The sequence below is a fragment of the Vulpes lagopus genome, chromosome 7 (assembly GCF_018345385.1).
Source record: "Vulpes lagopus strain Blue_001 chromosome 7, ASM1834538v1, whole genome shotgun sequence".
Lineage (NCBI taxonomy): Eukaryota > Metazoa > Chordata > Mammalia > Carnivora > Canidae > Vulpes > Vulpes lagopus.
Genome location: NC_054830.1, coordinates 30,937,322 through 30,951,041, shown reverse-complemented (window position 1 = coordinate 30,951,041; position 13,720 = coordinate 30,937,322). Strand labels below are relative to the sequence as shown.

Genomic DNA, 13,720 nt, shown 5'->3' with positions numbered 1-13,720 from the left:
CTTCCCTGCCCTCTCTTTCTCTTTTTAAACATTAAAACACAAGAGGAAAAGGTATAAAATTTCTTTTGAAATTCAATCTGAGAATTGTTATCTTAATAACAAAATGTAGAAGTAAGCCTAAAGACTGGGGTTTCTATATACACAATGTGAAATGAGGAAGGAAGAGCTAAATTTAGTCACTGCTCCCTTGCCTCAAACCAGTTTGTTTTATGGGTGTGGGCTAGCACATGCACGAGAGGAATTATTCCAGCCAGGTAGTAGGTATTAGCGCATAAACAAGCAATAAAAACTCCCTCTTCTGGTCATAAGTAAGACCACAGCTGAACGGGTTTTGAAATAGCAGCTGTGTAACCAGTAAACTTACACGTTAGTCTTGTGAAATGAGTCGGGAAAAGTATCTTTTAGCAAGTTTAATTAAAATGCGGCTTTATATACTGAAATATCCCCTTTAAAATCTGCCATCATCAGCCATCCTGATGATTTCTATATATACTAGACAGGTCAAGAAGAGCACTGGTGAATAAAAAATATTTATTTACTTATTGATTTACTTATTTATTTACTTATTGATTAATGCCGCTAGAAACTCACATTTTCACTATTTTATTCTGGTGACACACATTAGAAGATCTGTTGAAGTATTTCGTTAAATCACAGTAACAGGGCAGCCTGGGTGGCTCAGCGGTTTAGCACCGCCTTCAGCCCAGGGTGTGATCCTGGAGACCTGGGATCAAATCCTACATCGGGCTCCCTGCATGGAGCCTGCTTCTCCCTCTGTGTCTCTGCCTCTCTCTCTCTCTCTCTTTCTCTCTGTGTGTCTCTCATGAATGAATAAATAAATAAATAAATAAATAAATAAATAAATAAATAAATAAATAAATCACAGTAACACTAACCTAGAGGGCAGCTCTGAGCAGCCTCCATGTGGAGAATTAATACACTGAAATAAATCACAGACACTCCCAAAGAAGAATGTTCTTTAAAGCACTGCCTGTCATAAAGCAACACTGAGAAACTACAGGTCTACCAATAGGACTGGTGAAATTAATTTAATTACACTAATAAAGTGGAATAATAGTCTTTAAAAAGAAGTAGTGTAGTATGAATTCACATGAAAAAATAAGATTAAGTTATTAAGTTAAAAAAGTAAACTTATAACAAATCCAATATTAACATGTATGAGGGAATAAGATATATACAGCCAAATATGTCTACATGCAGGGTCTAGAAACTTTTATTCATTCTGATTTCATATTCATCTTCCTCTTTCATATTTATTTTTCTTTTACAATGTATACTACTACCTTAATAATGAAAAAAAATCAAAATGCATGTGGTTTTGCTTTTTAATCGGCATGTTTTTGTTAGCAGAATGAGAAGCTAATAAGTCCCAGGAAAGCGTGCACATCCTCTTTAGCTTCCTAGCTTCCAGGGCTAGATAACTATCGTTCCACTAAAACAACAACAACAAAATGCCAAAGTTTGGCATCATTGCAATAATCATTTTCAACCCCTACAATATTTACAAAATGCCTAAAGAATGAATATAATACATCAGGACCCTTCATTCAGGTCAGAATACCTCATAAAAAAAAAAAAAAGTCCCACACACAAATTGGAAGAACAACCCCTTGATTCATCAACTAGGTAAAATCATCCAGCTGCCTGAGCCAAAAACCCCATGAGTCGTTCCTCATCCCTTCTTTCCCCATATTGCTAATCCCCAGTTCATCAGCAGGCCCCGCGCTGCCTGTCTACTTCTATGCAGACTGCAATTCTGGCCACAACTCTCAGCCTCTGCTCCAACCTTCATCTAAGCTTTTTCTCCTGATCCAGCTCTCAACTGGACTAGGGCAAAGCAGCCCACCACCTGGTCTCCCTCTTCTGCTCTTGTCCCTATGTTCCACAGAGCAATCATCAATCAAATCAGGACACTTCGCTGCTCAAAACCCCAGCAACTTCAAATTACCTGCGCTGTCCAATCCTATCCTCTGGTGGCCTGTAGGGCCCAGTACTCCCTTTTCCAAACCTTAAGCCACACCCCTCAGGTCCTTACACATTGCTTCTCCACCTCCACACTGGCCTTTCTGCCATGTGTATTTCCACCTCAGGGTCTTCTGCACCTGCTCTTTTCTCTGTGTGCAACGACAGTCCTCCACATCTTCACATGGGGGACCAGAGACCTTTTTCTTGCTGACCTTCAAAATCAACACCTCAGAGAAGCTTTCTCTGACTAGCCTTACCTAAAGGGCCTTAACCCGGTGGTCGTTCTCTCTCACATTACTCCTAGCATTTATCAATACCTGAAGTAATCTTATTTTACTTGATTTTGTCTCCACCCTTCCTAACTAGAATATAAGCTACATGAGAGACACTGCTTTTGTAGTTCGGTGGGAGCAGGGCCTAGAGCAGACATTCAGTACTCAATAAATATTTGTTAAATGCATAAATTACAATTTACTTATTTTTTAAGCAACTGGAAAGACATATTAATAAAGGCAGAGATTAAGAGGAAAAATCAATACATTTTATAACCATTTAAATGTTGCTTCTATAATCTTTTTTTTTTAATTTTTATTTATTTATGATAGTCACACACACACACACAGAGAGAGAGAGAGAGAAAGAGAGAGGAGGAGACATAGGCAGAGGGAGAAGCAGGCTCCATGCACCCGGAGCCCGACATGGGACCCAATCCCGGGTCTCCAGGATAGCGCCCTGAGCCAAAGGCAGGCGCCCAAACCGCTGCGCCACCCAGGGATCCCAATGTTGCTTCTATAAATGGCATAAATAACACCACTTAAAGATACTGCTTACTATATAAGTGAGGAAAAAGATAAAATTATATTAGCTGGGGACAAAGCAGTCCTTTATTTGATGCTACTGAAGTTATATGAAAAAATTAATTAGCACTATTTGGCTTGTGGCAAAGAAAAATTGAATTCACTGCATTTACTTTATACATGCCATTTTCAGTGACAAGTTTAGGTCAAATGGTCAACTGTAAATTTCCACTGAGAGTTAAACTAACATCCACCTTGACATCATTCACATTTTGATATGCCTGCTCTGGTTAGCTCCCTTCCCTGACTCAGCCCTAACTGCTGGAGAAAGGCCTGGCATATGTCTCAGCAAAAGAGTGAAGTATTTTTGGCTCTGCAACAAGTTTCAATCTTTATACTGACTGCAGAAATAAATATGCCAACCAATTCTCTAAAGAAGCTACAGAATGTCATGGGGCTGGAACAAAAAGAGAAGGAGCTTAGCTTTAGATTACTAATTTAGGGTTAAATAGAGTAGGAGAAGAGGCTGAAGAGAAATCCAACAACTATGCTCAATCAACTACCTACTACTCATTACATCTTCGAATTACTAAATGTTCTCTCTGAGGTAATGGGCTCACAATGACGACCCAGCTACTCTACATCAGCTTTACAGTTCTACCTGGGCTAGGACATCTGTCACCAATGATGGTTTTGTGACATGTGGAATTCATTACATCTTCCCTGGATTTTCTTTTAATTCTATCCATCCTTATTACATGCAAGAGAAATAGATATGAGTTGCCGGAAAACCTGGCCTGGTACATTTTATCCATGTGAAAGAAATTTAATTTAGGAGTTTTATTTGTAAATTGGGAATATAACTATCCATTCACTGGGTCGCTAAGAACAGGAAATGAGACATACATACAATGATGCTTTGTGAATCACCAAATACTATTAAAAATCATTAGTCTGTGGACTTTTAGATGAAAGGCAACCCTTAAAAGATTAACTATCACTAAACGTTTCCAAGTAGAAAAAGGCCCCAATTATAAAAATACAGTGGCCAGATTTAGACAGCACAATGGACAGAACAGAGAAACATTTTCTTCTTTATCCAAAAACAAAGTTACTTAATAGCCAAATAAAATAACTCATTTAAAACGCCTGAAACTGTTACTTTCAATCAGATAGCAAAAAGAGGAAGGGTGTTCTTTAATAAACAGCAAAAACCTCTGCTTTGGGATGTAGATTAATTCAAAGGGTAGCAATCACCAATCACAACCATGTGAAATGCTGTACACAAAGGGAATCAGCAGCATTTATGCCAGAACCAGCCCATGGGATCTCGTAGATTAAGACTCATTTTGCTCCCCCACTAACATTCTCTGAAATCAATTTAATTGGCTCAAAAAAGTATGAGTAATTTCTATTTACTCATCTTCATTACATTTTTGAAAAATATAATTTATGCTGGCATCTAAAAGAATCCAAACCACCTCAGTGTACTTCAAGGAACATTAAATCTAAGCAGTGTGTGTGGGTATTAATTTTGCGTGATCTTAGTATCTACAAGTAGAGAAAGTTTAAGATCACAGCAGTGTTTCTGCTAACACTACTTTCACAAAGTTAAGAAAAACCCAGACTTATGATATTACACCCTCTCCAACCCCCATCTATGAACAGGTCTGAGAGAGGAAATATGTTTTAAATTGAGGACCAGACTTACACACCATTCATGGTGACTGGCAGGGACTCAGTACATAATCAATACATAACACCAACTGATAAAAGACCAAAGATATTTGTCCTCTGTGATGTGAGAATTCTGCTTCCTAGACATGACAACTTCTTAGGGCTAGAGTTGGACAGCTCCTTAAACAACAGAGGAAACCAAATCCAATAGCTTGAGCTGGTGTTTCCCAAAACACGGGATAGGTATCACTCCCCATCATTAACAACATTAAATCTCAAGTGACAACTTACTTCTTTCCCAAATCTCCTTCAATTCTTCTGATAATATCACACTACCATGCGGATAACACTGCCTAAAATGTGCTAGTTTCCTTTTCCACAAAGAGAGCAGGCCCCAGGCCTCAGCAAGAACATCAACGGAAGAACATCAACAAAGAATTTAATCATCTTTTTACTACATTTATTTTTACACTTAGCATCTATGGCAAACACAACCACCAGTCTTTCTTTTGACGATTCTGGTAAGGTTCTCTTTGTAAGGACTTCTTTAAACAGAAGTGGTCTGATTTAAAGAAAAATATTAAGTGGAATTATGTAAGCATATCATAGAGAGCCCGACTGATTAAAATCAGGGAAAGGTGGCAGAGGCAGGTGTGACTACAAGGCCTTGCTCAGGGATCCAGGGCTGAGCCAAAACGTGAACAAATGGGTCAACTTAACTAACCTGGGGCAAAATACTTCAACAGCTAACATTCAAGTAGGGTTTCAATTCATTAGAGATTGTAAATGTGGCACCTGTCCCAGCTGAATTAACAGCATTCACTTATTTCACGTAGGTAAGATCACCTCATGTCTGCATAAAAGATAGATGGGAGAGGAATTAAGGTATTCTTCATAAGCAAACTCAAAGAGAAGGAAGCAGCAGAGCAAAGAGCAGCACAAGCACACAGCATGTCAGAATCACTGGGGAAGCTCTTCCAAAACAGAACCCCAAAGGCACCCCAAGTCATCAGCTAGTCCAACCTGTTCAGCTCTCTAGCCAATGCATATAAACAGGACCACACATCTTATGCTCCTTAGTAGCCAGCTTAGGACCAACACATTTCTTACTGAGATTCCTGCCTTGGTAAACAATCTCAAAAGAAGGGTGCTCCGCCCTCCTCCAAACTCAAAGTTTGAGGCAATTAACAGGACATTTCCAGCATGTAATACCAAAAGTTAAAAATCAGTTTAAAAAAAACAAGGGCCTCCGTTCGTGCCATCCTTGCTAGACTCAACACATTTCTGAGTGCCAATCTACGTCAGCCACTGTGCCAGGCGCCAGGAATACAAAGCAACAACCCTGCCAGAGAGGAGGGCGGCTGTTATCACAATGCATCCCAGCCAGCCTGTGGGTCAGCATCGGTCTCTGGAGTGGTTTAGAATATGGAGTCCTAGGGCCTATCCCAGAGATTCCCATCTAGTTGGTCCAAATGGTCCTTGGGAAGCTGCCCACTTAGAAAGCTCCCCTTTGATTTGGATGCACAGCAGGTCTGGGATCCAATGATTCAAATTATACTTTTAAATCTGAAATTAACAGTAAGGAACATCTTGCTCTCAAAAATACCAAGTAACTGAAAGAAAATATGAAGTATCTTGGACTACTTCAAAACATTAAAACAGCAGCAAGAAAGTATGGTATTACTATGAAGTTTCCAAGAAAAAAAAGCAATCTATACTTAAAAGCAAAAAGACCTATTAGAACCTGGGAATGACACTACCATCAATCACCATCACTGCTCACATGGAAATCTGGGTTAACCATTAGCTCCCTTTCTAGGCAGTTTGGCTAGCAAAAAAATATATTATCTCTCACTACTGTGGGTAATAAGCTGCTCACCAATTCCCAGTAACACTACCACCACCATGAATCGATTTATAAGCCTCGTTGGTTATTATTGCTTCCTTCTCTGTCCTGGCAGCAGTAGCTTTAAAGGAATTGCCTGTTGGATTTCATAGCAACAGCTCACTTGTTCATAAAAGCCACAGATGAGTATCAATAATCCATTAATTCACAGAAGACTGTCTGCATATTTTCACCAATTTCATGCAAAGATGAGAAGAGAATCCTTCCATTGGCAGGTATGGATTCTTCCTAATACCTAATACAGACTATAATGGCCACTGGGAAGGATTTTGAATTTGAAAAGTGTTTTCGGTATTGACAGGTTAAGAATGGGCCTTTGGGAATTACAACAACAAAAAATACATGGATTCCAAAAAAACTTTTCCCTGTTACAACCCCTATCCCCAAAGAGAGGAGAGACACTGGCAGCAATGGAAATGCTCCCTGGTACTGGGAACACTGCTCACCCCTCCTGCCCTCTCCATAAGTGGTATTTCAGTCCCAAACCTCTCCAGGGTCATCACATGGTGCCTCTCTCGATTTCGTGCAGTGTACCCAACCCCCCCCATACCTACCCATGTCCAAACCTCCAGTTTGCTTTCCATTAGCTTTCTCCTTGGTGCTGCCTCACAGAGGGAACTCCTTCAACAGTTCCCAGACGAAAACCTCTCTCCAAACACCCAGACCCCATCTTTCTGCTAGGGACTCTTCTCTCTTCCAACTCTTCTTTCAGCTTCCGTATTTCCCTGGCCACTAGAGGGACCAAGCCCCACCCCTCCTCACCCAGTGGCTTTATCAGTCCCATTCTAGCTCCTGCATAACCATAGAAGGCATGTGAGCACGTGAATCTTGCATTCACATCTTCTCATTTACACGTCTGAAGTGACCACTGTTCCTTTCTCCTCCAACAAGTATCTTATTAGAAGATGGTGGGTAGACTAAGTACTAGAGAAAAACGGCAAAAATATGATTTTCTGGAACTCCCTCACCTCTGCCCCCAGTACACAGACATTCTTAAAGAGAGTGAGAGAAAATCACCTCCATAAGATGTGCTGGAACAACTGTGTGAAGTGCTTCTGGAAGAGGGGACCAAGGGAGGCCCCTTTCTGCCTGAGGGAGTCTTGGAGGAGTGAACACCTTTCAATGGGCCTTGCCCCAAGCTGCAGCTGTTTTCACACTGCCATTTGTTCTCCTGCTCCTTGTCGATCCATTCTGCCCACCACTCCTCCCTGAAGGATCACTAAGTCATCACTTTGAAAGAAACCTGCAGCAGGTTCCCACTGACACATCAAGGCCAGGGGTCTCTAGTGGGCACTGAAGCTCTGAGATCTAGTCCCAGCTGGTCTCCGCACACTGCTCATCCACATGTGGTAAAATCAGCTTTGGCCAATGGAGACTCCATGCAGTATATCCCAGACGGCATGGAATCTCCTGCCTCTGTGCTTGCTCACATCATTGCTATTGTCAACCTGAGGCCACCAAACACGGTGGTTCAGTGCACAAACTGTGAAGTTATATATGGCAGCCCTATCTAACCCCATCAAAACACTGCCCATTTGGGGGGATTAATAGGTGATTTTTAAAAAGTATTTTCTGCATCTTCCACATTGTACATATATCACATACCTAAAAACTGAAAGATAACATTTGCACATGGGACAACAGATCCATTCTACTCTTCAGAATAGCCTAACCTTAAGGTAATGTTCTCTAAGAAGCCTTTTCATCAAGAAGCAATCTGTGTGGGATCCCTGGTGGCGCAGCGGTTTGGCGCCTGCCTTTGGCCCAGGGCGCGATCCTGGAGACCCGGGATCGAATCCCACATCAGGCTCCCGGTGCATGGAGCCTGCTTCTCCCTCCGCCTGTGTCTCTGCCTCTCTCTCTCTCTCTGTGACTATCATAAATAAATAAAAAATTAAAAAAAAAAAAAAAAAAAAGAAGCAATCTGTGTTCCTCCTTATTCTTAAGACACTGGACTGTTTTTTCACTTTTTCACTTTAGACACAAATCTTTCTGTATCCACAGCTGTACTTTTTCTCCCTCTCTCATACCTATTATGTGTGAGGTGTTGTAGAAGGCACTTTACATGTTGTTTTCATTTAATGGTCACTGAGAACCTATGAAGTTGCTATTACCATTCGGACATTGTAACAAAGGAAGCTGAGGTTGGAAAACTTGCTTGGGGCAAACAACCAATTTATGGTTTTTGCAAGTTTAAATTTAAATCCAATCTAGTTTGGCTTCAAAATCTTGAACTCCAAAAAAACTTGGTAATTGATTAACTACTTTTTCCAATACTAACCTCTATGAGTCTTAATCAAAGAAGACAATATCTTACTCACTTTTGTACTCACTCTAGTGCCTACCCCAGGGCTTCACTCAGAATGAGAAACTCAAAAAACCTTTTTATGGTTACATAAAAAAATCTATACCTTTGTGAAAACATGGTAGGACTATTGGTATGATGGCATGACTCTTAAAATGACTTTTGTCCCAATAGCAAGCCTTGCAGATTTTAGTCTTAAAATGCATCTCAAAGCTATGTTGTCTCCCCAGCTCTGGTGTCCCACCTTAGCCTTACTTAGTCTGTTTTCATGTCTTGCCTTTGAACTATTTTCCCTGCTTTTACCCTTCTCCTACAATTTACTCTCAGCAAATTAACCAGTAAGGTGGGCCTGTGTTACTTTCTTATATAATAAGCCCTACATTATATGCATCTTATATAAAGTCCCCAGGCTGCTTCTTACTCTGTCCTTCAAGGCCGTGCACAATCAGGGTCCCTGCCTACAAGGGCAGACTTCTCTAGTCTCTACTTCCCTTCACTATCCTCCATCTAGTGGTCAGCTATGCATCACTTCTTCCCTCTGCATAAGAATGCTCTTATTCCAGACTGCCACATGGATGGCTCCATCCTATCAGTTAAAGCTCAGGTCACCAGGGTCACTTCCTCACTTCAGAAGCTTTGCTTAAACACTCTACCTATAGACGGATCTCATCATTCTGTCTCAAAGTTTGCATAGTACCGAGTACAACGAAGAAACAACTTACAGTTATTTAAAAAGTATGTCTAGTTAGTTTTGCCCACCTCTTAATCTAAACTATAAACTCCGAAGAGGTAAATAAGGATTATAGTATATATCCCCATGCCTCAAATACTTCTGAGCTGTAACTGAACCCAACTGGATATAAAACTATGTCTTTAGGTGGCATTATGACTATGCAAAACCATCTTATTTGGATTCTTCCATGATTAAACATCCAGACAGCAAGTGTGGAGCCTAGAAGCCCAGAGATGGTTCAGGGTTCATGAAATCCCTAAAGACACAATGCTTCATTTCTCAGTACATGTGAATTTTAATGGAGAAGATGTGACAGCTTCATCATATTCACGGATTAGAACATGATGTCAAGCTGGATTTCAAACTACTGCACTTGGACGTTTCAAAATCACATTTCTTTTTAAAAAGACAAGTATCCATACTGTGTGTGCATGTATAATTTTACCATCTACTAAATTCACAACCATGAGGTGTAGAAGGAAATAAACCTTTCACTATACTGACTCAATATTTCAAAAGAGATTTTATAAAATACATTTTTCCCTGTCCAATTTCAATAAATTAGAAAATGCACATCACTTCCAATAAAATTCAGAAAATACCCAACATCTGACAGGCATTAACCCATTCAATGAATTAGAAAGCCTACCTCCTGACAGAGGGAGGGATATTATATTCTATCCCTGCTGTCACCGGCCTTCAGTTTAATCCTGCTTTACCTTTTACCCTCTAATAATGATTTCTGAATGGTTATGCACTTACCATAATGTGATTGAAATGCCTGCGGTTTGACAACCTGATTACAGTCGTTACACACCACCAAGTAGAAATCATCGTGGGCTGGACACAGACCAAATATTGGCATGTCTGCAATAAAGAAAGAGCATCACTCACTCATCTGGTTCTGATTAATATGAAACAATTTAGGCTAGCAATACTTTCTAAAGGAGCTGCTTTAAGATGAAGTACACCAGTACAAATGTTACTCCAGTATCATTTAAAAGTAACTGATGTGGCACCATGACTATTAAGAGAGAAGTCAAATCAGGCTTACAGAATCACTGTTCAGAGAGTCAAAATAAAAGGCACCAAAAGTCATCAGTAAGAGGTGAAACAGACAAATCTATTAAAATGCAAACAATGCATACACTCACACAATAAAACAACTTTAGATAACTCCACCAAGGGTTATAGGGAAGAATCTGCAACCACGTAAAATGCCTAGCAAGTTACAAAGCTGTATCATCTAATGATTTTATTTAACTATGCATTCTATTCCAGCCATTTGGTCTCTGAGTTCTATGGAAAATTTAAGAAAGGAAGCAGAGGTTTCACTAAAGAGTAAAATTGCTGGTTTGGTCAGTGTGTAATACAAAGAAATTTATTTTTATACTATTTTTTCAGGTCACAGGAACCTCTAGTCCTTTTGCTCACATACTGATGCTCCTGAATACATGAAACTTTGGTACAAACACAGCATTACATACATTAATCTCAGTTCAGTTACCAGAATAGGGCAAGATACAAGTTGGATTTTTTAGTTAGAATGTTAAATTAATTAAAACACAAATGTGAAACTAAACTATCTGCATATATACAAAAACTGAAAGTGACTTGATATATGGTTAACTAAAAAGTCCTAACCACGAATAATTACTTATTACAACAATCTAGGTAGGGAATAGCACTAACATTTCAGATCCAGAATCTAATCTCTTAAATATTTCAAAAGTGGTGATTTTAAGGGTGCCTGGCTGGCTCAGTGAGTAGAGCATGGGACTCTTGATCTTGAGGTGGTGAGTTCAAGCCCCACACTGGGTTAAAAGATTCCTTTAAAAAAAAAGACAACTGCTGATTTTATGTTTTTTTATAAATTTTTTTTTAAAGATTTATTTATTTATGATATATATATAGAGAGAGGCAGAGACACAGGAGGAGGGAGAAGCAGGCTCCATGCCGGGAGTCTGACGTGGGACTCGATCCCGGGACTCCAGGATCATGCCTGGGCCAAAGGCAGGCGCCAAACCGCTGAGCCACCCAGGGATCCCCACAACTGCTGATTTTAAACAAGTATTGTACACTATTTAGAATATCTGCAATAAATGGATAATTAGCACATTTCAATTAGGCAAATAGTTGAGTACATCAAATACCAAGTTTAAAGGGGGAAAGGAGTCCTAAAACTAGTTAGCTTCTGTTTTCCTTCCTGTAAGATTTAATTTCACACTTTCTCCAGCTTGGGTGATCATGGCAGGTTTACAGGAAAAAGAAAATACCCTGAGAAGATGTAAAGTGATCATAGTCTCAAAAGTACTAAATTACTGATCTAATATCTACACACAAGATATAGCTCAGATTTTGTTTAAGCAGTTTCTATTACACTGAATTACACAGATCGCTAGCTATAAATCTGAAATATACCAGGGACCAACAAGATTCTGAGATGCAGTGGCAGCACTGAGCAGTTTCTAGGTGCTATTATCTCATTCTTTTCTCACAACTACCTAGGTAGATACCATTACAACCCCACTCTAAAAAGAAGGAAACTGATTCACAGAGAGATGAAGTACTTTGTCTACGTCAGAAGCTGGGATGCCATTCTGACTCACAACAATGGCTTGGACCTGGTCCCTTGAAGATCAGAGGAACGTGATTTCTAGAAATTCCTTCCAGTTTCCACCTCCATTAAGTTGGAATGTCAGACCTGAACACCTTTGATAAACTGATTAGATAATGTAAGAAGCTTCTAGTAGACTGCTGACTTCTGTGACTAAGCTTAATAATTTAATGAAAAATAAGAACCAAACAATGTGCTATTTTCCTTGAAAGCATGCCCACATTGAGTTAATAATAGTACATGTGGGAGAAAAGGAAAGGTTATATCCATGCAATGATCAACATGTAATAAGCCATTTTCCATGGCTACAATTTGACATGATATTTCATTTTAAAAATAAAATTTAAGTAGTTTCCTTTTAAGTTCCATATACTCCTATGCTAAATGCCTCTAACACAAGACCAATTAAGAATGAAAATCTGAATTACAGAACATAGCATTCATAATTAACAGCTGTAAAGTATGAAATGTCTATAAATATCAAGTTTCATTAATGAAATTGACTCAATTAATTTTATTAATTAAATGGTAGTTAAAATGGCATTAAATCAAGTGTGGTCTCAGTTTAGATTTAGGCAACTGCTATGTGCTGGTTTGTGTGGTTTCCCACAGCACTCAAAGTTAAGCAATGCTGTTTAAAATATATCACTTTGTCAGATACTAGCCCCCCAACCCCTTTACAAATAAAGCAATTTGAAAAAATTAAAAACTATACCAATCCTTTCAAGTAGTAGCAATTCAACTGGCTACAATAATGTTTATACAGAAAACTGTTCTTTTTTGCTGTGATTCCTTTCTTCCTTTTGCGAGACTTAGAAACATTATTAAAAATAAGAAGGTAGGAATCATTCTGTAAGGGACCAGGAACCTAGACTTCTGTAAAAACTTCAATTTCCTCAAGTAACTTAAGATCATTTGCAATCGATGATGACAGTAATGAAGATAAAACAGTTGGCCTTTACTGACAGACTGCTACGTACCAAAGGCCCCGTGCTAAGGACTTTTTATATGGTTTATCCTACAATATAATCTTCGTTTTACCCATGGAGACTTGAACTTGTTTACTATCACTCACCAAGAAAGCATAATCATGACTCAAACTCAGGTGTGCTCTTTCTGTGAAGTCAGTTCTTAATATCTCACCAGCACATCACACTCCCTAAAAAGCCTGCATAGGCAGGATCTGTCTCTCTCTCTCTCTTTCTCTCTCTCTCTCTCTCTATCACACACACACACACACACACACACACACACACTCACTCACTCTCTCTCCCTCCCTCCCTCTCTGGAAAGAATCATGGTACACACTTAAATCCAATTCATGCTACCCTAAGAAACTGAGTTCCAGTTATGAAAATCTAAAGCAACTTTAATTTTAGCTTTCTAAATTCTTTACTTTCAAGATATCCATATTTGGAAGTAAGCTAGAAGATACAAAATAATTTAAATAAAATGTCTTCAGGAGAAAAAAAAAAAAAGAGTTCTATATCCTTTTTCTGCACTGGGACATTCCAGAGGCCTTAGCAACAGGAACAGAATGTGGAATGTTGTGGCAACAGAGAAAATGAAATTTTTGTGAGAGACAGTATGTATGTTTCTGAATATTTTTAAAGAATGTTTATAATCAGCCCATCTACAAACTAACATATAAAACTTGTCCACATGCAAGGAAGTAAAAGATTTAAATCAAAAAATGAAA

General features: G+C 39.1%; 1 protein-coding gene across 6 annotated transcripts in view; it reads right to left on the bottom strand.

Moving 5' to 3' along the window:
* The window catches only part of ATXN7 (ataxin 7), a 143,252-nt gene that overhangs the window by 44,994 nt on the left and 84,538 nt on the right, over positions 1 to 13,720 (bottom strand). For all 6 annotated transcript variants that reach the window (XM_041764447.1, XM_041764448.1, XM_041764443.1 and 3 more), the window contains one exon: positions 10,167 to 10,271. In XM_041764447.1, the coding sequence (XP_041620381.1) occupies positions 10,167 to 10,271 (105 nt within the window). The remainder of the gene's footprint in view (positions 1 to 10,166; positions 10,272 to 13,720) is intronic.